Genomic DNA, 26421 nt, shown 5'->3' with positions numbered 1-26421 from the left:
TCAAGCTGTGTCACCTGGGACAGCATCAAGCATACATAGTACCAAGGCACCTGGAAGGAGCATAAGTAAAATATTTTAAAGTTGGAAATATTTTTACAAGGAGATTAGATGCAAGTATATGACAGACTGGTGTGCCACTTCTAAACAGCAACTAGCAGCTGCAAATATTCTGAACACTTGTCTTTGAAACTAGAAAATTCTCTCTAACTATAGCATAATTTACAACATTAATTCCCACTTCTTACCCACTGAGTAATTAAGCACTGTGGGGAAAGTCTCTGGGGCAGAATTAATCACACGACACTGAGTGTCAACTCTGATTTATGGCCCCATCTACACCACAAAAATAACCATGTTTAAAGATGGTTGTGGACAAACCATGTTGTATGTTTAACCATATTTTTTTTGTAGTGTAGACATGGACCTAAGCAGGATGGTAACTAAGCAACTGATTCAGAATACAGGCCACGGCAATAAGGCTTTACAAGTAAAGCATTTAGAATTACCATTTGTCTCAGAAATTTTATTTTCTTGCAAAATGTGCACTCATTTACATGTAACTTGTAAGTTTCAAAGGCTGGTTGTGCTTTACATTTTATTAGAGCACTAAAGATTGTTAACCAGTGAGGAAACAGAGCAGGTGAGCTGAATTTTAAGCAAAAAGTTGGTATAATTATACCAATTGATACATCATGCATATTTTATTGAAATATGAAAGCAACTTTTCTAAGCTTAAACCTGCAGTGGCATTTATTTTATTTCCCAAGCAGAAGTTATACAATCCTTGTCCCTCATAGGGTTTGTTTTTGTTTTTTGCATAATACAAAATTTCATTCACTCAAATATTTTATTCCAAAATGCCTAAGAGGAGTCCACATTATGGAGTACTTGCCCACAAATTTCAGTTTTATTCTATGAAACCATATTTTCAGTGATACCAAGGAACTTTGATTGCTTTGGAGACTGCCAAATAATTCAATGTTTGGAGGGTGGATGGGGGGAGGGGGAGAAATCAAACAGCTTAAATAGTATTATATTAACATGACCAGGAAAGATGTAACTTATCATGTTTTCTGACGGGCAATGATAACTGTATGGGTCACAGGGGATTTGGAAGATACAAGTATATGTATTTAATAACAGTAGATATACTTGGATGTTTTTAAATGGCAAAGATCTTAATATAAATGAATTTCAAGACATACAGTTCTTCTGTATAAATTAGACATGGGGTAGTGATTCTTTTTTTAAGTAGTCACGCAGGGGACTGGACTAGACCACCTCTCGAGGTCCCTTCCAGTCCTATAATTCTATGCATCTACAATGCCCGTCACCAGATACAGTAATTAATTGAGAATGGTGAGGAAATAATTCTGCATTTAAAAAAGGAATTAAACAATACAATAGTGCTAACTTACCAAATTATGTGACTGGGGAAAAGCATGTTTTGTAAGGATTTCAAATATATCTCTTCTGCTGTGACCTTCTTGTTTCAGTGCAAACCGTAGATTTCTCATATCCTAAAATGAGGACAATTACCTTTTAAAAAAGAAGCAAAGTAATACAGTATCTTTACTTTGTTTATAAATACTGTATTATATGAACATGATTTAGAATGTACTCAATGTATCAAAAACAAATATGAATGTTCATTTTAAGACCTCTCCTATTTTATGGTGTAAAAAAAAGGTACTCTATTTTAGGGCATAAAGAATTTTATAACTTCACATGCAACGTATGATTGGAATAGAGAGTTTTACCTTATCGTGCAATACTGGTGCTCCTCCTCTTTGGCTTAAAACTGTCAGAAGCAATATTATTTGATTCACTAGCATGTCTCATGGGCTACTGAATGTTCGTGGATTATGAGTTATTCTGTGTTTACAACATGAGTACTTTGCCAACAAGCTGTCTAGACTACACTGTCCTCAGACATTTCCTCTTGATTAACTTTAAAATTAAGAAATTTGCATGTTACTGTTGAGAACAGAGTTTGTGGCTTACATATTCCATTAAGAGTTATATAAAGGACTCCTGGATCATCAAAAAGGAACTCCTCTCATGACCGTATTTTCTGTGGCAATATACATAGCCACAAATCTTGTGAGGCTTAAGAAAACGGATGTATTGTTTTACAAGTATGCCTGCACCTTTGGGTTAAGGTCCTTTTTCTGGCAATGAAACCCAATACAACTATTTGACCCTTCCTATAAGACAATGGGTGGGTCTTTTAAGAAGTCTATAAAATAATATATTAATGACCTTTAGGAACTATAGGTGCATGAATTATGGCCTTGTTTCATAAAAGTGATTAAAATCCCATTGATTATTGGATGAACAAAATACTTTGTTTTCTAATTTCTGCAAAAGATGTATGCAATAAAAAAACTGACATCCATGAATTCTCTCTTTTTAATGAACTGTTGCAAGTCTTACTTTACAAGTAATATCTAGTCCATAGGAATTTTCTCCTCTACTTGAAGCTCCTCCCATTTTCTCAATCCTTGCAATTACACCCAGAGGAACATCCAATATCACAACTGGATCCTGGAAGGAAAAGATAAAATATAAAAGTAAATACAGTATTTCTGCCATTAAGCTTCATACAAAACTTATTTAAAATCACAAGATATGTAGTCTATTATAGTCATAAAATATACATAGCAGGTGTCATGTATTCTGTAAATGAGTTTGTTTCTTGCTTTAATTTTACAATGCAGACCCAAAACTGACTTGGTGATAAGTTCTCCCTCCCCCCCTCATGTATGTTGAAAAATTGTGAAGTCACTCTATATTCCTGCCTATCTGATTTTTTCAGAAACTGCCAATTTGTGTCTCATTTCACTCAAGATATTAATGAAGCAGGAAAAGAGGAAATAGTATAGAAGACACCTTGTAGTGACACTACATTAGCTCTGATTGTCTAATTGTAGGTAGAATAGAAATCAGTGAACTGAGAAGAATATAGCTAGTTATCCAGAGGTGCTAAAGTTCTAGTAAGACTGTTGGCTTGGATCTGTCTGACAAATAGATTCATTCTCAAAAATGTTAACAATATTCATACAATTAAGAAAAAATATAGCTTTAAAATAAGTTGAGCTAGTTTGTAATTTTCTGTTAATGTTTGAAATGATAAATGACTGCACAGATATCTGAGAAAAGTAATGAATAGTTTTCATCTTTCAAAGGCAACACCACAATCTTGCCTGCATTCATTTGTAAGAGTACAAACTAAGCTAAGACAATGAAACCTGAAAAATTATATACTAACTTTTTTAAATTAAAGATTTCTGCAGTAAAATTAATACCATATTGATGATTAAAAACCTAATGTTTCTGCTACTATCTTAACTGAATATCTCCTTCCTTTTGCTAACAATGCAAATCTTTTTCGTGACAGCTCTATTTTTCTTCACATGAACTCTGCTGCAGGAACAAATTACTCTTGTATTGGCAATGTAAAACTATTGTCACAGCAATGAACTTTAGCACTGAAGAGGAAAATTGCCCACTTTTTTTGCATCTAAATATTGCCAACTTTTTGCATCCAAGTAATAAAAACTGTCTGAGATCGCAATGATCTCAGTTCAAGGGTTCTAAAACCTTGAGTCTGATCACAACAGAGCAGCCCATGATTTAGTTTTATTCTGTTTTGCACCCATAATTTCTTGAACAGCCATTACTATTCCCCCACCAGTGCTGTTCTATGGGCAGAGATTCATAGATTTCAAGGCCAGAAGGGACCAAAACAATAACAAACAACTGCATCTCATTACTGGTCTTCAGTTATGCAGATTTGCATTGTGAAAATGTTTACACATGCTACTCACTAGTTCCACACTTCTTAAGTATAGTCTGTAGTTTGTAACATACAGTCTTCCTTTAACAGCACCATTAAATGGACATACGTAGATAACTTCCTTGTCTGTAAATGAGAAACAGCATTTACCTTTAAAACATTATGAAAAAAGCATAATTTAGGAGTTAAGGACAACACTAATAAGAAGCAATAAAAAGGATGACTGTACTCATAATACAAATTTTATTAAGAGAAGGATCTGCATGAGGGGAAAACTTTTACATGTTAATTAATAGAGACATTTAGAAAAGAAGTTGAACGTTTCAGATTCTACACCCACCCCAAGTCTGTTGATTTCTGACTACATTTGTATTTTCCTCTTCCTCACTGCTATATGAAAGAACTACACAAACATGAGGAAGCAACTGGGATTTGAAATCTCTCTTTTGTAGCTGTTGGACTGTTCCTTTAAGATTCCAAAGTGAAAACATTCTTAATGTTGATATTGTTTCATCTTTTGATGCTCTACAATAAATTCTCTTGTGTCAAGGTACACAGTTCTATTTGTAAAGGTGTGTAGGGGCTCATCATTAACAGTTCATCCTGGAGAGAACTACTCAATTTCACTTTGACCAGAGCCAAAGAACAGTTCACAGGGCAGCCTATACTGCAAATACTGGAGCCCTGGAGGCACTCTAAATACATCAGTACGCCTACTACCAATTAGTGAGGGCATCTACAATGCAAGGAAATACTACTACATATACAAATAACTGCTCTTAAGATCTATCATAAGCTTTGTGAAAAAATCTTATAGTAGTTATTACTGCTCTCATTAAACAGAGATTTCATTGTGCAGTACATCCATTTTTCTCCCCACTTATTCCCCTGGCCCACTCTCCCCACCCACCCCCCACATCAAGAATTCCCACTCATTCTGTAGTACACTAACATAGGGAAAATCCGGGGAGCCATTCCTCCTCCCCCTGGTCTACTCTGCCCCATTCCCTCCTTCACTTGCTCTATTAAAAATCTAGCAAATTCACATTAAAAAATATGTAAAACCAGTTAAGGTTTTCATAAGTGCGATATCTTTCCAAAACAAACCATTAGATACAAAGAGTATGTCTACACAGCAACTAAACACCCACGGCTGGCCCATGCTAGCCAACTTGGGCTTGCGGGGCTCGGGCTGTGGAGCTGTTTAATTGCTATGTAGACTTCCGGGCTCGGGCTCCAGCACGGGCTCAGGGACCCGGAGAAGTGGAAGGGTCCCAGAGCCTGGGCTCCAGCCTGAGCCCGGAAGTCTACATGGCAATTATACAGCCCCGCAGCCCAAGCCCCGCAAGCCCAAGTCGGCTAGCATGGCAGCCATGGGTGTATAGTTGCTGTGTAGACATACCCAAAGAAATGTCAAGCTAAAGGACTCCTTTTAATGGGACCCAAACACCCATACAGCACATTTCCACTGAGGGGGTAGACTCCACACCTTCACAAGGATCAGCCTTTGGTCTCCAAAACATAAGGAAACACTGCATACAGTCTTCCTCCCACTGTAATGCAAAAATCTTCACTACAATATCATATTTCCCTAACACAACAGGGCAACACCTGGCAGGTGGGCACAAGTCAACCCTGACACATGCTAATGTTGCTGAAGTTGTAGTTGAAGTTGCACATTATTGTGTGAGGGAGATTGATGTGTTGTATGCAGCAAATAAAAAGGGAGTGTGGGAGTCCTGTCATTGCAAACATGCTGTATGGGCAGTAAGTTACAACTAAGAGGTGTCCCTTACCTTGGCATTTCCTTGCATTTAAGGGTTTGCACTGGGTGGATGTCACATTTCAACAACCTTGAATGTTCTTTAAAATAAAATGTTTGTTTATGGGAATTCAGTAAAAGTTACCCCACTACAAATTCACAACAGTACAGAGATAAAATTACATATATATGGCCTACTAATCCTTCAATATGCACTAGGTTAGAATGTTCAATGATAATTTTTTACCTGTGACGCTAGTTTCTCCTGGTAGATGAGGTATTTCCTCATTTTGTTCCCATTTAGTTCCATCTTTTGGGGTCTAAAGAGAAAGGGTGGTATAAAAACAAATTCATACTTGGTGCAACTTCTTCAAATCTTATAGATATAAACTGTTTTAAAACACGAAATATCCTGTACATGAAGGAATAGGAACTTCAGTACAGGAACTGACACAGCAAAGCAAAGCAAAAAGGAACCCCTAAAATAATAATTCAACTCTGTGCTTAATGTTATTTGCTAAAGAAATATTCAAAAATAATTTTTGCATTTAACTGGAATAAAATATCTACATCTCAATGTCTCGAAAGGTTTTGTAGCTTCCAATTGTCTCGAATAAGAGTTATTCATCAGAGTTGCTTAGTTCAGGAGTTTAAAAATCTGTCCCACTTTTCAAATAGTTATATAAGCAAAATGTTCACCTTACTATTAGACACACTTTGTACATTTGGCACTTATATTTTTTAATAAAGATTTTAAGAGAACAGTGAGTGACAAGGCTGTAGTTCAACAGAAGTATTTCTGCAGAAGGTAGAGAGAAATATTTTTAAACAGCAAGTAAACAAACTTCTATTATGCTACTTAAGTGCAAGGATACACAGTCCACCAGGTAATGCAGAAGCAGCATCTATTTGCCTCAGAATACATCAAGCTAAAATAAATAAAATAAAAATACTTCCCCTCCCAATACTTGCGACGAAAGAGTGGAATTTCGTAGAGAGTACTTATCTTTAGGTAACTTTATTTAATCTCAAAGTGGGCCAGCTACTACGCGTGGTAAGATACAACTAGTTTATTAATTGTGTTACAGAATTTTTCTGAAGACAAAAAGAGCTGAACAGTAACAAAATTACAACATTCAGCAATACTAGAAAAAGTGCATAGCAATTTGCAAATTGAAACAGGATTGACTTTCGGGTGCTATAAAAACCTGGGATAAGAAATTTCTTTGTTTTCACAGGTTGATGCTTCAATCTTACAGTTTATTGTTGTTTCAAGTTGCATTTGAACTTTGGAAACAGAAATAATTTATACAATTAAGAATAATAGAAGTTACTCAATAAATATTCAGTTTTGTGCTCAAGAACCTGAAATACCTGACTTAAAAAGTGAAAAAAATACATAGCCACAATAATACAGAAGAAGCTACACTCACCCTTTTAATTGACGAGCTCTCCAAGGAGTTTGAATTATATTTAGGTGATGATGATGAGGCCATATTGGGGATCTGATGAGAAAGCAGATATTGGAAGATATAGATTTATTCTAAAATGCCTTGCAATCTAACGTTTTACTCAATTAATCACAATATTTTAAAGCCTCCAAAAATAATAAAATAATAATATACTATTTTTTTTTAATTCCTTCCCCCAGCCCCAAACAAAACCAATACCTGGAGTCCATATTATATATTTTGGGTATTTTTAAAATGTGATTAATGGAATAAATAACTCTGCATACTTAGCTATTGTGTTCTGCTACACAGTAGAAACATATACTCTCGTAATCGGTCACCTGAAGGTTTAATATTATGCAAAAAGAACAGGAGTACTTGTGGCACCTTAGAGACTAACAAATTTATTAGAGCATAAGCTTTCGTGGGCTACAACCCACTTCTTCGGATCCGAAGAAGTGGGTTGTAGCCCACGAAAGCTTATGCTCTAATAAATTTGTTAGTCTCTAAGGTGCCACAAGTACTCCTGTTCTTTTTGCGGATACAGACTAACACGGCTGCTACTCTGAAACCTTTAATATTATGAACTTTCATTTACGAATACGGGGAAGAAAATTAAATTAACTGGCATTTATCACACAGACCTTAAAATTTAAGCTTATAAGTTTACTCAGAAGTGTTTCAGAAAGATTGAGAGACCAGAGTGGGAAAAACCAGAAGGAATTCCCCAGGATTTTTATTGTCAGAAAACACAATCCCAACTTCCTAAAATTGAAATGTCCGTGAAGCCACCAGCAGGGGGAGTTTACTGTCTTTTTCTTGATCAGAGTAGCCTTGATGCATTTAAATGAAGAGGCTGCTTTTTTCTTTTTCTTTTTTCTTCTTCTTTTAATTCAAGTTTAAAAAGCTGGTTTTGATTAAAGACAAAAGTGTGCCATTTCAGGATTTACTCTATAAAGCAAGCTTCAGTTTATTTTTTCTGATTTTTGCAGCGGAGGAACCTGTCTGCTTTAACCTCAGATGGGCAGAGGTGCAAGACTATTTTCCAGTAACGTATTTTTCTTCTACCAGTGACACGTTTCCTTAAGATTAACTATTAACTGAAAGCAGTCTTTTGAATGGTTGTGGCTTTTAGGTAATAAAACCAAAAGATTGCTCTTATTACAGCCTTAATCAACAATGTTGTGTCCATGGATAAACACACTGTGGCTTTTTTCCTACAGACTTTTGAAAAGATCCCTTTTGTCACTTGGTTTAATCTACCTCTGCTTCTGCACAATAGCATGATACCAATGACGCTGCAGCAGTGTGAAACAGGCAGAAGTGATACCAGCAGTTTAGAATTGTGACCCTACTTGTTTTTAAATTGCTGTGACTGTACAGGAAAAGCACTCCAGTGCAGGAGGAGCACAAGGGTAAAATAGAACTATCTGTGAACTTCACTGGCTTGTCTTTTGAATAAGAGCAGGCAAATATAGGAATCCTAATATTCAACTTATTTACAAGTCTATTTAAATTATTTTATGCTGCCACGATTTATGGCTTAGCAAAAAAATAGTGGAAAGTATAAAAACACGCCTTCAGAAAACAAATAGAAACCCATTAATATTCCAAATGAAAACATGAGGAAAAAAGAATCTTGTGATTCAGCATGCTCAACAGCTTGTTTAACACTGTCATATCAAAGCATCACTTCCTTCCTAGATCTTTCTGTTTCAACTTTCTCCAAAACTTGCTTTGGTTGTGACCCAGAAGTGATTTTGGAATTTTTATTCAATTTAAACATTTAACCAGTTGAGCTCAAGAACCACCTTATCTTTGGCCTGGTCTACACTACACCTTTAATTCGGATTTAGTGGCTTTAATTCGAATTAACTCTGGAACCGTCCACACAACGAAGCCATTTAATTCGAATTAAAGGGCCCTTTAATTCGATTTCTGTACTCCACCCCGACGAGCGGAGTAGCGCCAAAATCGAATTTGTCAATTCGAATTAGCGTTAGTGTGGCCGCAATTCGATGTTATTGGCCTCCAGGAGCTATCCCACAGTGCACCATTGTGACCGCTCTGGCCAGCAATCTGAACTCGCATGCACTGGCCAGGTGGACAGGAAAAGCCCCGGGAACATTTGAATTTCATTTCCTGTTTGCACAGCGTGGAGAGCACAGGTGACCACAGAGAGCTCATCAGCACAGGTAACCATGCAGGCTGATAATCGAAAAAGAGCACCAGCATGGACCGTACAGGAGGTACTGGATTTGATCTCTATATGGGGAGAGGATTCAGTGCTAGCTGAACTGCGTTCGAAAAGACGAAATGCCAAAACTTATGAAAAAATTTCCAAGGGCATGATGGAGAGAGGCCACAATAGGGACACAGATCAGTGCCGCGTGAAAGTCAAGGAGCTCAGACAAGCCTATCAAAAAGCAAAGGAGGCAAACGGTCGCTCCGGGTCAGAGCCGCGGACATGCCGCTTCTACGCTGAGCTAAATGCATTTCTAGGGGGGGCCGCCACCACTACCCCACCTCTGACTGTGGATTCCGAGCTGGGGATAATCTCATCAGGGACACCTGATGATTCCGCGGAAGGGGAAGAGGAGGAGGAGGAGGACGAGCTGGCAGAGAGCACCCAGCTCTCCGTTCTCCCCAACAGCCAGGAACTGTTTCTCACCCTGACTGAAGTACCCTCCCAAGCCTCCCAAGCCAGCACCCAAGACCATGACCCCATGGAAGGGACCTCAGGTGAGTTTACCTTTTAAAATATAAAACATGGTTTAAAAGCAAGCATTTTTAATGATTAATTTGCCCTGAGCACTTGGGATGCATTCGCAGCCAGTACAGCTACTGGAAAAGTCTGTTAACATGTCTGGGGATGGAGCGGAAATCCTCCAGGGACATCTCCATGAAGCTCTCCTGGAGGTACTCCAAAAGCCTTGCCACAAGGTTTCTGGGCAGTGCAGCCTTATTCCGTCCTCCATGGTAGGACACTTGACCACGCCATGCTAGTAGCAAGTAATCTGGTATCATTGCCTGACAGAGCCTGGCAGCGTATGGTCCCGGTGTTTGCTGGCATTCAAGCAACATCCGTTCTTTATCTTGCTGTGTAATCCTCAGGAGAGTGATATCGCTTAGGGTAACCTGGTTGAAATAAGGGAATTTAATTAAGGGGACTGAGGTGGCCGTTCCTACTGGGCTGTTTGCCTGTGGCTGAAAAGAAATCCTTCCCTGCATTTAGCCAAGTGCAAGGGGGGGGGGGAGGATTGGCCCAGAGCTTTTCGCGTTTTGCTAGCAGGGATCTTCCCTGATACCAGCCACGCGGTGGGGGGAGGGATAAAGCACTCATCCCAGAGAATTCATGGCGGGTGGGGGGGGGGTGTTAGTTTGGTTCCTGCTGGGATCTTCCCTGATACCAGCCAGGCGGTGGGGGGAGGGATAAAGCACTCATCCCAGAGAATTGGATGGGGGGGGGGGGGGGTGTTAACCTTCAGCAGCAGAAAACAAGCTAACAGGAAAACTGCAGCACAACGGGCTTTGCTTGGTATGTGGGAAAGCAGGGCGCAGAAGCCTAAAGACAGTGGCTTACCATGGCAGCATGCAAGGTGAATTCTGTTGCCCCGACCTGCGTCTGTGATCTCTAGCAGCAAAGCCACAGGCACTCAATATTAAGAGGCAAAATGCGACCTTGCACAGAAATCACATGTGCTATGTAATGTGAATAGTATACACCGTGAAAGAGTATAAGCATTGTTCTGAAAAATGTATCTTTTAAAAAAATTCTCTCCTTTTTTCACTCCCTCCAGCAGGTGCAAATGTTTCAAGCCTCCCTCCTCCTTCCCGAAGGCTATCCCAGATAAGGCGTCGTAAAAAAAAAACGAGAGAAGAGATGTTTTCCGAAATCATGCAATCCACCAGGAATGAAAGAGCTCATCTGAATGAGTGGAAGGAGACGGTTTGCAAGTATAGGAAAGAAGCCAGTGACCGTGAGGACAGGAGGGACCAACGTGAGGACATGAGGGACCAACGTGAGGACATGAGGGACCAACGTGAGGAGAGGAGAGACGCTCGAGATGAGAGGTGGCGGCAGGAAGATCAGAGGAGTCGGGAAGCAACGCTGGGGCTGCTGCGTGAGCAAACAGACATGCTCCGGCGTCTGGTGGAGCTTCAGGAACGGCTGCTGGAGAACCGAGTGCCGCTACAGCCCCTGTATAACCCCCCTACCTCCTCACCATGTTCCATAGCCTCCACACCCAGACGTGTAAGAACACGGGGGGGGAGGCTCCATACACCCTCCCATTCCACCCCAGTGGACAGCCCAAGCAAAAGGCTGCCATTTTCTTAACCTTTTTTTACTGGGCTTTTCCTTCCCGCTGATCCTCCTCCCAAACCCCACTCAGGTTCTCTCCCTCTTTTTATAATCAATTCATAAAGAATAAATGATTTTTAAACAATGGTGACTTTATTTCCTTTGAAAGCAAGCTGGGGGAAGGGGGAGGGTGGGTTCCTTACAGAGAATGAGTCAATAAAGGGGGCGGGTTTTCAGGAAGGATAAACAAACATAAATTTCACACTGTAGCCTGGCCAGTCATGAAACTGGTTTTCAAAGCTTCCCTAATGCGCAGCGCTTCATCGTGTGCTCTTCTAATCGCCCTGGTGTCTGGCTGCGAGTAATCAGCAGCCAGGCGATTTGCCTCAGCCTCCCACCCTGCCATAAAGGTCTCCCCCTTGCTCTCACAGAGATTGTGAAGCACACAGCAAGCAGTAATAACAATGGGGATATTGGTTTGGCTGAGGTCTGAGCGAGTCAATAAGGATCGCCAGCGACCTTTTAAACGGCCAAATGCACATTCTACCACCATTCTGCACTTGCTCAGCCTGTAGTTGAACAACTCCTGACTCCTGTCCAGGCTGCCTGTGTATGGCTTCATGAGCCATGGCATTAAGGGGTAGGCTGGGTCCCCAAGAATAACAATTGGCATTTCAACATCCCCCACGGTTATTTTCTGGTCCGGAAAGTAAGTCCCTTGCTGCAGCCGTTTAAACAGATTGGTGTTCCTGAAGACGCGAGCGTCATGAACCCTTCCCGGCCAGCCCACATGGATGTTGGTGAAACGTCCCTTGTGATCCACAAGTGCTTGCAGCACCATTGAGAAGTACCCCTTGCGGTTTATGTACTGGGTACCCTGGTGCTCCGGTGCCAAGATAGGAATATGGGTTCCATCTATTGCCCCACCACAGTTAGGGAATCCCATTGCAGCAAAGCCATCCACTATGACCTGCACATTTCCCAGAGTCACTACCTTTCGTAGCAGCACCTCCGTGATTGCTTTGGCTACTTGCATCACAGCAGCCCCCACAGTAGATTTGCCCACTCCAAATTGATTCCCGACTGACCGGTAGCTGTCTGGCGTTGCAAGCTTCCACAGGGCTATCGCCACTCGCTTCTCAACTGTGAGGGCTGCTCTCATCTTGGTATTCTGGCGCTTCAGGGCAGGGGAAAGCAAGTCACAAAGTTCCATGAAAGTGCCCTTACGCATGCGAAAGTTTCTCAGCCACTGGGAATCGTCCCACACCTGCAACACTATGCGGTCCCACCAGTCTGTGCTTGTTTCCCGGGCCCAGAATCGGCGTTCAAAGCCTATAACCTGGCCCATTAACATCATAATCTCCAAAGCACCGGGGCCCGCGGTCTCAGAGAATTCTGTGTCCGTGTCCATGTCCTCATCACGCTGGTCGCTGCGCTGCAATCGCCGCCTCCTCCTCCTCCTCGCCTCTTTTTTCTGGTCCTGTGTAAGCATAAACTCCACGAGAAAGCGCGAGGTGTTTATAATGTTCAAGACTGCGTTCTGGAGCACAACGGGATCCATGCTTGATGCAGAATGGAGTCTGCAGAGTTCACTCAGGAAAAAAGGCGCGAAATGGTTGTCTGCCGTTGCTTTCAGGGAGGGAGGGGGAGGCTGTACCCAGAACTACCTGCGACAATGTTTTTTGCCCCATCATGCACTGGGGTCTCAACCCAGAATTCCAAGGGGGGTGGAGACTGCGGGAACTATGGGATAGCTATGTAAAAGCTACCCACAATGCAACGCTCTGGAAATCGATGCTACTATGGTAGCTTGGACGCACACCACCGAATTAATGGTGCCTAGTGTGGCCGAATACATTCGAATTTATAAAATCGGTTTCCTAAATTCGAATTATATAAATTCGAATTAATCCTGTAGTGTAGACATACCCTTTGGACTCATGAAACTGAGAAACTATTTTGTTTTAAAACTTACAATTTGGAACATACCAAGTGCTGAGGGAATTCTAATGCCTTTGCCATGTTTCATAGGAAGATATGTTTTAGAACAGTACACTCAATTTAAGTGTGGTATTTCTATTTGTGCCACCTTCAGGATGAACTGTTCCTAGTATTCAGCAGACAATACCTCAGAAACCACAGCTGTATTGATTTAATAATAGAAATGGCAACTAGGAGTGAGAGAAAGTGGTTTGGAACTAGCAAATTTTCAGACAAATTTTCATAGTATAAAAAATATTGAACACAAGTTTGCAACCTTTTCTAAATCATAATGCTGTCATTTGTATATATCTGAATACTCAACCGTCAAATGGCTGAAACTATTTTCTTTAAACTAAAACTGGCTTTTAGCTGATATTTTTTGTACTTATTCTTGGTTCAAGTTTATTTTTATTAAAATAAGAAGAAAGACTGTCCATTAAGCCATTTCACATACAGATGTTCACAAAGATACCTGAGCATTTACTGAAATCCCCCTTAAAAAAGATATTCAGTTACAAGTTTATTTTTTAAAACGTGAGGAAAGTTAAATACAACATTAAGACTGAGGCCTGGTCTACACTAACCCCCAAATTCGAACTAAGGTACGCAACTTCAGCTACGTGAATAACGTAGCTGAAGTCGACATACCTTAGTTCGAACTTACCGCGGTTCAGACGCGGTCCACACGCGGCAGGCAGGCTCCCCGTCGACTCCGCAGTACTCCTCTCGCCGAGCTGGAGTACCGCAGTCGACGGCGAGCGCTTCCGGGATCGATTTATCGCGTCCAGACCAGACGCGATAAATCGAACCCGGAACTTCGATTGCCAGCCGTCGAACTACCGCGGTAGTGTAGACCTGGCCTGAGAGTTTAGTTACAAAAATCATGTAATTCAGAGCGTAGAGTCCTTATTTCTTCTCGAAGAACAATAATATGCATTTATTTAGCATCTTATATTAGAAACTATACAAATGTAAGTTAAGTCTTATATCACCCATATAAGGTAAGTAGGCATCTAGCATAGAAAATGAGTGCACGAAGGCACAGAAAGGGCAAGTGACTCGTCCAAGATCACAGCAAATTAGTAGTGGAACTGCAACAGACTGAAGGAATCCTAAACCCCTCAATTCCCTTGTCTGGCTACTGGACAACACTTCCTCCTATATTACAGGCACACAGAGTTGATTGGGGCTGTATGTAGCTGTACAAGTTGAATTGCACAGCTAAAACCCAGTCATCAAATTCACAAGACAGGCCTTATAATTTTAGTCCCATTACTTTCTTTGTATTTATGCAGAGGTTCACTGAATGGAGAAAAAAGTCTACTAGATACTTGCTAATTTATGGTTATAAAACCTTGATACACAGCAGTACAAAAAAACCCAAACTGCTTTCATCCCATCAGGCCACTGAAAAACTCAAGTTTTCTAGTACAACTTGCGATGGAGCAAAAAAGTATGTTTGCTACACAAAGTAGAACATACGCCACAAATACTTTTAGGAACTCTATTTGTCAATACTTCATAAGCCTTGTTTTTCTAGATATTTCAGTGATGACCTCAGTAATGATAGGAACAAAATCATTTGCTGACTTCTATCTATTCCAAAAGATACAAAGAAGTGAAACATGTTCATATATAGTCACAGAACAATAGTCAAATAATTCAGTTTCATTTCTAATTGCCAGAAATGGCAAAAACTGAATTTCTTCAAAGCTATTAATATCAGATAAGCTCTTACCACCAAACTAAGAGAAGTTCTTCATTTCCCTTACTTTATATGTAAACTATAGTCAAGTAAATTAAACTCTGCCTAAGACTTTATGAAGAAATAAGACAATGAACTAAATTCTAAATTAAGATCTACTTGAACAGATCAAGTTCTCATTTACAGTACCTGCCAATTCAAGAAGTACCCAATACTGTTTTTTTCTTCAGACTAGAATAACTAACTGATTTTCAGAAAAGGTTTTTAAATTTCACATTAAACATTTCCCTTTAAAACACTGATTTCTTTTCTTCTGTGGAACAGATTAGAAGAGTTGTTTCTGGCAAACTGCCAAAGTGATATTGCTGCAGAGTCCAAAGGCATAGTCTATCATAGTCCTAAAATAGTTTCAACTTTCTAATTATTATGCAGCAACAGCAGTCACTCCATAGTAAGAAATTTGCAAGTGAACCAGTTTTGATCCCCTTTGCCCCCCTTCCCCCCAATCCCTCACAAATACACTGCACAACACAAACCCGTGTAAAAATATAAACCTCAAAGTTGCTAGGTTAGATCTTGGGCAGACACAGAATTTTTCTGCAAAACATTTTAAACGAATCATACAAAGAACTGCTGTATTAGGACATCCTAAATACACAGTGTGTTAAATAGTTGGAACATTCTCCCCCCAGCCACTGTGCAGGGAGAGAAAAAAGAAGATACAAAGTGTACTTTTACTTAACCTACTTGAGATCTAGCAACCAGATTTAAGATATAGTTGTTTAAAGTCTTATTACAAATGTTATTAAAACATGATATAGTAACATTGCCAGAGAATGATGGTTCAGATGACCTCAAAAAATGACTCGGACCTAAGCTTTCATTAAAAAACAAAAAACTATACCTATACTAGGTCTGCCTAAGGTTCATAAGGTTGGGGCCTCACCAAGCTTCCTCAGAGCTTGAAAGAGTAGGCACCAAAGGCCCGATTTTTACCAGGTATTCAGGCACCTAAAGATGCAGGCTAGGCACCCAGTGGAATTTTCAAAACCACATAGTTCTCCAAACCCCCCAGTGATTTCAATAGGAGTTTGGTATCATAGGATTTTCAAAAGTGCCTAGAGGTACCTAACTGCATCGTTAGGACTTAAATACCTCTAAAAAGCTGGTCCTAAGCCTTGAGAGTAGCTTGTCAAGCCCACTCAAAGATCATGGATTGGGAGTGACTATTGAGTAATCCTTGCAGGGTTTCTTTCCTCCCACAAATTGCAGGAGGTCCACAAGAGGGCAAAAACCTCAACTTCCCTTCAATCCTCTCATTTTGTCACCCTCCCTAAAGAACTTGGGAGATCTGCAGGAGTGAAGGAGAGAGCAAGAGGCATTCACTCTTTTCCTGAACACCTCATCACCCCCTTATAAAATTTGGCAGCTCCCCTCAAGAATTTGCAAAGCTCACTAGGACAGTGGTTCTCAAACTTTTGTACTGGTGACCCCTTTCACATAGCAAGGCACTGAGTGCGACCCCTCCCCCTTATAAAATATATAAAAAAGTGTTTTTAATTAACACTATAATAAACCTATTGCTGGAGGTGAAGCGGGGTTTGGGGTGGAGGCTGACAGCTCGCAACCCCCCCATGTGATAACCTCGCGACCCCCTCAGGGTCCCGACCCCCAGTTTGAGAACCCCTGCACTAGGACTCTTAAAAGGTTTGAAAACCACCACTAACTCCGTTATTAGGATCTAATGCCCAGTGAGCCAAATTTGGATCACTGGAGTCCTGACAAGAGTGATTTGGCTCATTTGGGGTCCAGGATCCAATTAAGGATCATTTGACACTGATGAGTCTTCTAAAGCCTTATCTATATACGAGAATTACTGTTTAACTAAAATCGGTATTTAAATCAATATTGTTATAGTTGTGCAAACCCTTATGCGGACACATTTAAAGTCACTTTATACCCAACATATCAATTTAACTTTATTCAAATTACTTTGAGGCATGCATACTTACTACAAATGTTCTGTAATTAGTGTAAGTTATTGATAAGATAGCATTTGCTCCTTTACAGATACTTATTCTTAAGCCACCATCATTGATTAGAACAGAAAAACTATGGCAAAGTCATACCACCTTAACGGCAGTTATATTACCATGAAGCACTTCATATAAGATGTTTCTTTGCTACTTAATTGCTACTGATTCCTCATTCATTTATAGTAATTCCTTACTAGATTTAGTTTCAGAATATGCAAATAGGATAAATGAATGAAATCTTATTTAGTAAATTATATACTTAATATATCTCTCTAGTCTTTGGGATGAAGAAAAGGTAGGAAATACACCAATATGACAGTTAGAAGATGAAACAATAATTTGGTGTGGCGAGAGAGATTTTCTTTTTGAATACTAAAAGGAAAAGTATTGGATTTTTGTAGATTTTTTCAGCAGTGATTATGTTCACCTGGAAAGATTTTTACAAGGATGTGAAAATACTAAGGCTGTTGATTAATTGCAGTTAACTCATGCGATTATCTAAAAAAAATGTAATCGTGATTAAAAAAATTAATCATGATGAATCACAGTTTTAATCACACTGTTAAAAATAGAATATCAATTGAAATTTATTAAATATTTTTGGAAGTTCTTCTACATTTTCAAATATATTATTTCAATTACAACACAGAATACAAAGTGTACAATGCTCACTTTATATTGTTATATTGAACTGCTTTGGACCATTATCAAGCAGAACTGCTCTGTATTTGCCACTTATGGCAAATGGAAGCAAATAATATAAAAAGAAAAATATAAGTGGAAAAACAGTTGCACATAAGAAGATTTTAGAGTTACTATAACACACACAAGTCTGTACAACCTATATAACAACTTGCAGATGCAATGAGAAAAAGATGCTGTCCTGTCCAATAATAAAATATAAAGGATAAAAAACAAAGTCAGTGTCTCTTGGCAGAGTTGGATTTTTTGTATACAGTACTAGCCTCCACAACTGTGCAAAAGACATACAGATATAAACATGTAGGGAAGAGCAGAAATCTAGGGAGATCGCTCTCACGTGAAATAATTCAGTTAAAATTAAGCTAAGAGTGAGTGCTTATTAACAAAAGATAAAAGCGAATAATCTGAAGTCAGGACTAGAAAGCAGAATACAAAACTGAATAAATAAATCAGGACAAGCAGAAACAATCTTATCCATGATCTTAAAATGATCAATGAAATCCACAAGTTTCCCTCAACACAGAGGGGATATGGTCAACCATACCAGATTAAGAGAGCAATAAAGGTAGATGAATTTCAAATGTCACAAAAAGTTTAAAGGAAGCTGCAGAAAAATAAGCAGAGTATGAAAACATGTAGAAGAGTTCCAACATTCTTGTAATATAGTATAGGATGAAGTATCAAAATATTTTAAAAGTGCCAATAGAAGGTTTAAGCCATTCTGTTTATGCATATTTAAAAAGAAAATAATGGTTCTCATAAAAGAGGTTGAACTGTCAACGCAGATTGTACCTGCAAATTAAACACTGAGAGAAGTAAAGAATGATGTTAAAAGCAATACACTCGAAGTTGTGATATTCAGCTTCAAGAAAATTTCAAGATTTTCAAATTTAAATGCCAGTGATACAACAAACAGTCATCAAGAACTATAGAAACAATGAAGGCAATTTAAGTATCACTGGTATACACACTCACTGCTGCAGGCCACCAGCCCTTACTTGTTAGTTAGCAAGAAAATGCCAGATGAAAAAGAAAAATTCCTAAAATCATAAGCAAAATGAGCAAACCTGAAAGCACAGTGCTTCAACAATAGGTTTTAAACAAGAGAGGAAATATGCACTTTTGGAAATTGGCTTAATAATAAATCTAAGATTCCCTTCTGTCACAGTTCAGTGGGAAGTTAGAACTGTGACCTCTACCCAGTCTCTCTGTGGGCACCCTGTCTACACTACAGGGAAAAGTTGGTCTAAGCTACACAATTTGAGTTACGTGAACAGCGTAACTCAAGTCAATGTAGCTTAGATCTACTTACTGCGGGGTCCACACTACGCGATGTTGATGGGAGACGCTCTCCCGTCGACTCCCGTTACTCTTCTCGAGTTGACGGGAGAGTGATCCGCAGTCGATTTAGCAGGTCTTCAGTAGATCCGCTAAAACGACCACCGATGTATGGATCGCTGTGCATCGATCCCCTGGTAAGTGTAGACAAGCCCTAAGTGTCAGACCTCTACCCACACTTTAGACTGGATCACCAGGTTAGCCCAGCCCCATTCCAACGGTACTGCCACTGTTATGAGTGCCTTAGACTCACATTGCAGCCCCCCTCTAGTGCACTCAAGTGACAAATTTTGTTACCTTCACCTCTCTCCATGTGGAGGCCCTCAATTCTACCACTCACAGACCAGCTCGTGGAGTGGCAGCTCTCCCCGTTTCCAACTGTGTTAACACAACAGACCCAATTGTATTTGGCATCTGTAAGAAATGAGTCTCTGGAAGCCTGAGACCTGTGGTTGAGTAAAGTGACTATAAAACAACTTATTCAAAACAAACGTATCATCTGTTTACGCAAAGGTACATACCAAGCCGAGAGAAAGATTGAAACAACAGTCTATACACATCTGGTCCCAACTAATCTCGATTCTTTCCTTGCAAGTTTTGCACTTTTCTTGCACTTAGCCAAGATACCACCATTTTTGTGCTTCTCCCTCTTACGTCTAGGATTGCCAACCCTCACAGATTGGCTGGGAGTCTACCGAAATCGGCTTCAATCTCCTGGTGACTGTTAAAAGCAATCCGGGATATTTTAATAGGTCAAAAGTCCAGCCAGTGGCACAAAGAAATACAGATAAATCCATCTTTCTCCACATCTTCAGATCCAAAATCAAACATTTTCAGCCTGAGTTAAATGTCCTATTTCAAAATGTGAAGGGACATAATCAGGTGAGATAGCGTAGTTTAAACCTACAATATTTCCCCCCTCTCTAACCCCTTCCTGTCTTCTCTCAAGAAATTGCACTGAAAGCATAAAAGCAGCTCCCGATTTGGGTGCCTAAAACTAAATTTTACTTTCTAAGTTACTCAGATGATTCTTCAGCTTCCCAGCTGGGCCTGGAGAGGAAACTGATGGCTTCCCTTTTTTTTTTTTTCTTTTTCTTTTTTTAAAGAGTCCTTTTTGCAGTACATCTGCTGCTCCTCTTGCTAGTTCTCTCTCCTATGGGCCCCATCCCTGCACCAACTGCTATGCAACTTGCTTGCTCCCCCGCCCTTCCCACTCCTGTAAAGACAACATGGCTCCAACCTTCTGCTCTCTCTTCCCTCATCCCTCCCCTCAAAGGAGCCCCTCCTCAGATGCTGCTTACTCTTTACTCCCCTCCTGGAAAAAAAAAAAAAAAAAAGCTGTCAGAGAGCACATTTTAAGTTTGTAATTAAATACTCTTTTCCAGGCTGGCCTGTCCTTTTAGGACTATATAGTAATGCCTCTGACATCACCAATTCTCTGTGAGACTACGAATGAGAAGTTGGATCATGAGAGGTACACTATTAAGGAGTTGGAACCACTCCCAATAGTTTCCTCAAACGCACCAAACATATACATAAAAAGACAACGACCCTTGCCACAAAGAGCTCACAACAGAATTTTATGAAATGAGAACAGGGAGGATACAATACAGTGCACAAGAGAACAGTGAGATAGTTATGATTAATATAATAAGCAGCAATCATAGCACTCCAGCTGCCTAATGAATGTCAAGCGTATTATAGACATCATGGCACTGTTAGGTTTTAAAGAGATTTAAAGGAAGAGAATGTGGTGGCCTTGTAGATTTTTACAAGGAGTCCTCCCTTGCATAAGAGGCAGCATGGGGAAAGTGTGAAAATACTCACTGGGAAATTTGACAAGATACTCTCCTAATGCCTCCCAGAGCCAGGAGACAAGATGTTATTGTACCTATGGCTTTAAAAAAATAAAAATTAACATTAAATAAAAAACACCCTGCTATTCTAGAGAAGGTATTGAATGAAAAAATGTTCTAGGAAATCCAACTCTTATTTGGAGAGGATTTTTACCCACTCCTAGACTTTCCTCCTCACTTTCTGTTTCAGCGTTTTCCTTTGTAGTCTGAACTCTAACTTCTACCCAAATTTCAAAAGGACTGCATTTGAAGAGTTAATTAGACCTCCTGTAAGGTCACTTAAGGTGCAGACTACATATTCCTGTCATTGGCCTCCAACAGTACTTTCTCTAACTTTCCCCTCCTTCAAATTATGTTGAAAAAATTGCTTGGAGAGGTTGCCATGGAGGAGCCAACAATGTCTTTTAGCAATAGCATTAGAAGCCATATCTCACAAGACAGATTCAATAGAAGTGTGTGCCATGACAGATGTAGCTGAAGTAAGCTTTTTGCAGATTGACTTTTATTTACTGTCTTGCTATATCCTCTGTCTTCATATCACCAAGAAAGAGCAGCATGCACTTCAGTGGTTCCCAATATTTTTTTTGTTAGTGCCTGTCCTCCACCCTGGGGGAGGAATTGGCATACGTCCCCAGTGCCACATCGTGAGAGTGCCATCTCTTTTTTCTGTCTCTCCCTCCCCCCTTGTCATCCTCATGTTCTTTCCTTTGCTGCTCTTGCATTTTTCTGACTTGTCCCTTACTTACCTCCTACCTTCATTTACTCTCTGGTAGCTCTGATTCCCCTACTCATTACCCCACTCAATTCAAAGCCATACACTGCTGGGGTGGGGGAACATCCACTGTTGCCCACCAAATCTGATGTGGGTGCCATGTGAGCACAGCAAACAAGGTTCAGGTGTGGCAGGTTGCTCAGTCTGAAGCCATGTACAGTGAGCTTCTGCTACAGCAAGCTACAGAAAGACGCACAACAGGAGCAAAGAAAAAAAAGGAAACACAGACTGAGTAGCACATTTGCAGTGTGTGCACATGTAGGCCTTGGCTACACTGGCAATTCACAGCGCTGCACTTGCTGCGCTCAGGGGTGTGAAAAAACACCCCCCCTGAGCGCAGCGAGTGCAGCGCTGTAAAGCGCCAGTGTAATCAGCGCCTGCAGCGCTGCAAGCTATTCCCCTCGGAGAGGTGGAGTACTTGCAGCGCTGCGAGAGCTCTCTGGCTCTCTGGCTGGCGGCGCGACTACACTCGCGCTTCAGCGCTGCCGCGGCAGCGCTGTGAATCCGCGAGTGTAGCCAAGGCCGTAGTTAGGAATGTTCTGCAGCTTTCCAAGCCAGACACACCCTTTTTTCTACTTTGCATCCCATTGAAGTAGTCTGTACCTCCCACCCCGCCATTCATGTTGCGAAAAACTGATGTAGCTGATAACAATGTTTGAGGAGCAACAGATGCTGCTTCAAAGTTTCTTTTAAGAAAGTCTTCAATCTCTCTTTCTGCTTGTTCTTTTTGAAAGATATCCCCTCAGGCCACAATAGCTCTATTGCTAAAGATTTAACTGATGATTCCACATATGAAATGGAAGTTATTTCTCCTTTACATTGCTATACCTTATAAAAACTTAATTATGATGGTTGAAATGACATCCTGTGTCCAGGTTTTTCCCAATTCCCCATTGATAATGTTCTCAAACAATGGATATATTAGTGCGCCATTCTCTTTCACCTGTACTTTTCGTCCCCTTTAGTCTATTTTTCAGTGCTGTGTTGGATTTATCCCCAGTGCCTATAAAAACTAGCTAAAGGATGGAGAGAGGCATGGGTGAGGAGGATGTGAAATCTTGCTTTCCATCAAATGTGTGGTCAACTGGAAGAACCATTTCTTCAAGGGAATTATGTTTTTAAACACCCTCTTAGCAATGTTATACCTCTCCAGAATGCCTACCCTCTAAGTGGGCAACTGATCATTTAGATAACCTGGCTAAAACATCAATCTTACTGGGTGGCGCCATCACTTTCAGGGAGACCCTAACTTCACCTGCTGCTCCCCCTTAGACTCTGTCAAGTCAATTTAGTTGCAAAAGCATGAACAGATCCACTTCAGTGCAAGGCTGAATGACTACTGTAAACTAAGCACTTCCACTACAAATGGTGTTTATTTGGCTTTTGTGTTATAACTGGGCCTCTGGCAGGAATCCAACAGGTGGGGAGAGGCATCCCACAGTTGCCAGCAATGTTCTAGCAGGTATTAATTTTAAAATGCCCAAATAGGAAGCGAAAAAATAAGGAACTCTCAGTGCTCCTCACTGCTGATGTAAAAGGAAAAACTGAACTAACTCCACCTAAGTAAACTAACTGAAGGCAAAATTTCAGCTGGGGAGGTAAAGGGCTTTCCCTTCAGGAACCCTAAGAATGACAGTTCCAAACTGGCCTCTAGCATTTATTTTCTTTTCTATTCTCTTCTATATAGGTTCTTATACAGCACTCATCACTGTACTGATTGTGCAGTTTCCAGTAGCATATTAAGCAATGTGACTAACATCTGTCACGTGTTTGCTCTCTGATCCTCTCCCCAGGGGAGACATGTGTGCAGTAGTGTTTTGTTTTGATGGATTATTTTAACACACACAGCTATACATTTATGTTGAAAAGACAGTATCTATGCAGAGGAAGTGGGCAACAACTGGGGCTGAAAAAGAAATTGTAATTTATACAATTCCAATTCCATAACAATAAGCAACTTATGCCCTCTCACGCACAACATTTTAAAAAGACTGTTACACAGTGTGCAAGATTCATTTTGTCAAAGAGTTTAAGGGAATGCCATAATATATTATACAGCTATGACACACACCAGAAATGTACTCTACTAGACAAAAAAAAAAAAATCATAGAATTAGTTTGATCAAACTAGATGATGCAGAACCTAACTCTCTCTTCAGGAAATGTTTCTATTACCAGTTTCCTTCTGAGCAAACAAAGTATGATACATAGTATGGAAAATGAAAATTCAACATTTCACACAGGTCTGTTCTTTTTATCTGAACTCTCTACTTTTGTCACTTGCAGGACATATATTGACAACACTAATCACATTACAGCTTTCTGCACCTATCAGCTTTGATATCTTTAACTGGAAACCTAGTTTGTTTTTACCACCAAACCATGGATTAAAACCAAATATTGTAGCAGTGTGTAATAAGTATGCTTTGTCTTTGTCCACTGATACAGTCTTCTCCCAGGAAAATTTTGTCCTTTAGACCTGGCTAATGACAAACAAGTATGACCATAACCATGGAAAAAACACTATTTCCCTATGGTAAGTAAAGGGTTCTGGACAGTAGACAATTATACCACAGATACAGTAGAGCCAAACCATAAGAACCTATGTAGACATTTTCTGCCAGTCTATTTTTTAACATAACATAACCTTGTTTATTAACTGCACCAGCAAAAGGGCAGCAATCTTCAGACCAGATACAAATAAAGACAAAATCCATTCAGTCGTTTAATATTAAGCAACACACAACTAATTTAGACCTAAAATTTATTCTAGTCATGAATGTCTTCCAGCATCTCTAGAAGTATTTTTTGAGAGCTACCAAGAACAAGTGTGAGCTTACCTCTTTCTCCTTAAAGGAAGCCCTACTCCCAGCCCCATTAAAATTAACAAAAAAATCTTAAAAGGTCTTGCAGTATGGTCATTCGAAAAACAATGATGCAGATGTTAAAACTGGTTTATTTTTCTGATTTTATTCTAGCACTAACTCAGCCAAATGAACAAACTGCAAACATCACTACCGTGTTTCCTACATCACATAGAAAAGACTGAAAACAAGAACGACTAACAGCAAATTAGCAAACTGCTAGCAAGAACTAGTCTCATTAGGAATCAAATAAAAATATTTGCTCTGAAATTAAATGACCTGCCCCCCATTTTAATGTCATTGGGAAGGGAAACTTTTTTGGAGGGGGAAGAAATAATCTACGTAAGTACCTCCCCTCCCCTGAAGAATGTTAATGTGTCATGTATTTCAATGAAACATTTAACACCTCATTTTAAGTTACCAACGTTCAGGCCATCAGAGCAGCTAGAAACAGAAGAAGAATCCAGAGGGAATGAATAGTAACTCCCACCTGTTCATGCTCTCTGTATGTGTGTGTATATATATCTCCTCAATATATGGTTCACTCTATATGCATCCGAAGAAGTGGGTTGTAGCCCACGAAAGCTTATGCTCTAATAAATTTGTTAGTCTCTAAGGTGCCACAAGTACTCCTGTTATAGTAACAGAAACAGACTCCTAGAGAGCCCCATGAAGCAGCATCCCCGTTTGAAGCCAAAGGTAATTTACACAGCACCCAAACCGAGAGCAACACAAACACTGGGGGAAGGGAAATGTCTTCATGGCCTGATATCCTTCTCCAACACAACTTCCAGCTTTTAAAGGGGTTTAAGATGGCAGGAAGGTAGGAGCCCAGAAAGTGTCTTGGGAGACAAGGTGAGATGTGACTTGAGAGAAGGGAGAGGAAATGGCCTGAGAGTTAATCATCACACCAAGCTCTAGGGAAGTGAAGTGATGTTCCGTGGGATGGGACTGATCTGGAGGGAGGGGCGCTGGAAAGACAGGGGTGGCAGGCATAGTGATGGCTAGAGGAAGGGGTGTTATGTAGGATGGGGACAGCCTAGGAAGGGGAAGGGAAAGAGGGTGCCATGAGTGGAGGGGCGTGACGGGATGGCAGCGACCCAGAGGGTAAAGACCCTGCGGTGTGGGGGCTACCTTAGGGGAGGGACATATGGAGCAAGGGGTCTGGGGGAGGGGGGAAGGGCATGGCAGGTGAGAGTGACCTAGGAGGCAGGGTGGGAGAGGTGTCCGTGAGGGTGCGGTGGGGGAGGGCTATGGCGGGGGTTAGCGTGAGGGAGGAGTATGGGGTGGGGGTTGGGCTGGGGGCGCGCGAGGGGTATGGCGGTGGGGCCCTGTGGCGTGCCAGGGTGGAGCTATAGGGGCGCGGGTTGGGGTGGGGGAGGGGTATGTCGGGGGGCTCTGGGGTGGGGGTTGCTGTGGGGGCGGGGAAGGAGTACTCCGCGCGGAGGGGGACCCAGGCCGGGCTCCTGTTCCGCAGCCCCGGGGTCAGCAGGAGCCGCCTGTTGCCCGGTGGGAGGCCGGGACACTCACCGCGCTCTAGTCGCCGTTTTCCCCCTGCCGTGGGTCCGAGTCCCGCTTCCGCGCCGAGCGCTCCCCTCACGGCACGGGCCAACTTCGGCCTGTCACGTGACGGGGCCGGAGCGGAGCCCCCAGTCTAAGGGTTTGGCTGAAGGGGCTCGGCCGAGCTGGGCCGCGGGGCCTGCCGGGAGCTGTAGTTTGCTTGGGCAGGGGCGGGCCGCGGAGCCTGCCGGGAGCTGTAGTTTGCGTGGGCAGGGGCGGGCTTGGGCAGGGACGGGCCGCGGGGCCTGCCGGGAGCTGTAGTTTGCTTGGGCAGGGACGGGCCGCGGGGC

General features: G+C 41.1%; 1 protein-coding gene across 1 annotated transcript in view; it reads right to left on the bottom strand.

The window, feature by feature from the left end:
* MTM1 (myotubularin 1) overlaps window positions 1–26187 on the bottom strand; it is a 59973-nt gene extending 33786 nt beyond the window's left edge. Inside the window, exons 1-6 of the mRNA XM_065410450.1 lie at window positions 26102–26187; window positions 6995–7066; window positions 5809–5881; window positions 3831–3925; window positions 2437–2547; window positions 1419–1520 (exon numbers count right to left, since the gene is read on the bottom strand). Coding sequence (XP_065266522.1) covers window positions 1419–1520; window positions 2437–2547; window positions 3831–3925; window positions 5809–5881; window positions 6995–7057 — 444 coding nt within the window. The 5' untranslated portion in view covers window positions 7058–7066; window positions 26102–26187. The remainder of the gene's footprint in view (window positions 1–1418; window positions 1521–2436; window positions 2548–3830; window positions 3926–5808; window positions 5882–6994; window positions 7067–26101) is intronic.
* Window positions 26188–26421: the final 234 nt, after the last annotated feature.

Source organism: Emys orbicularis, chromosome 9 (assembly GCF_028017835.1).
Source record: "Emys orbicularis isolate rEmyOrb1 chromosome 9, rEmyOrb1.hap1, whole genome shotgun sequence".
Classification (NCBI taxonomy): domain Eukaryota; kingdom Metazoa; phylum Chordata; order Testudines; family Emydidae; genus Emys; species Emys orbicularis.
This window is presented reverse-complemented; position numbering and strand designations above follow the sequence as displayed.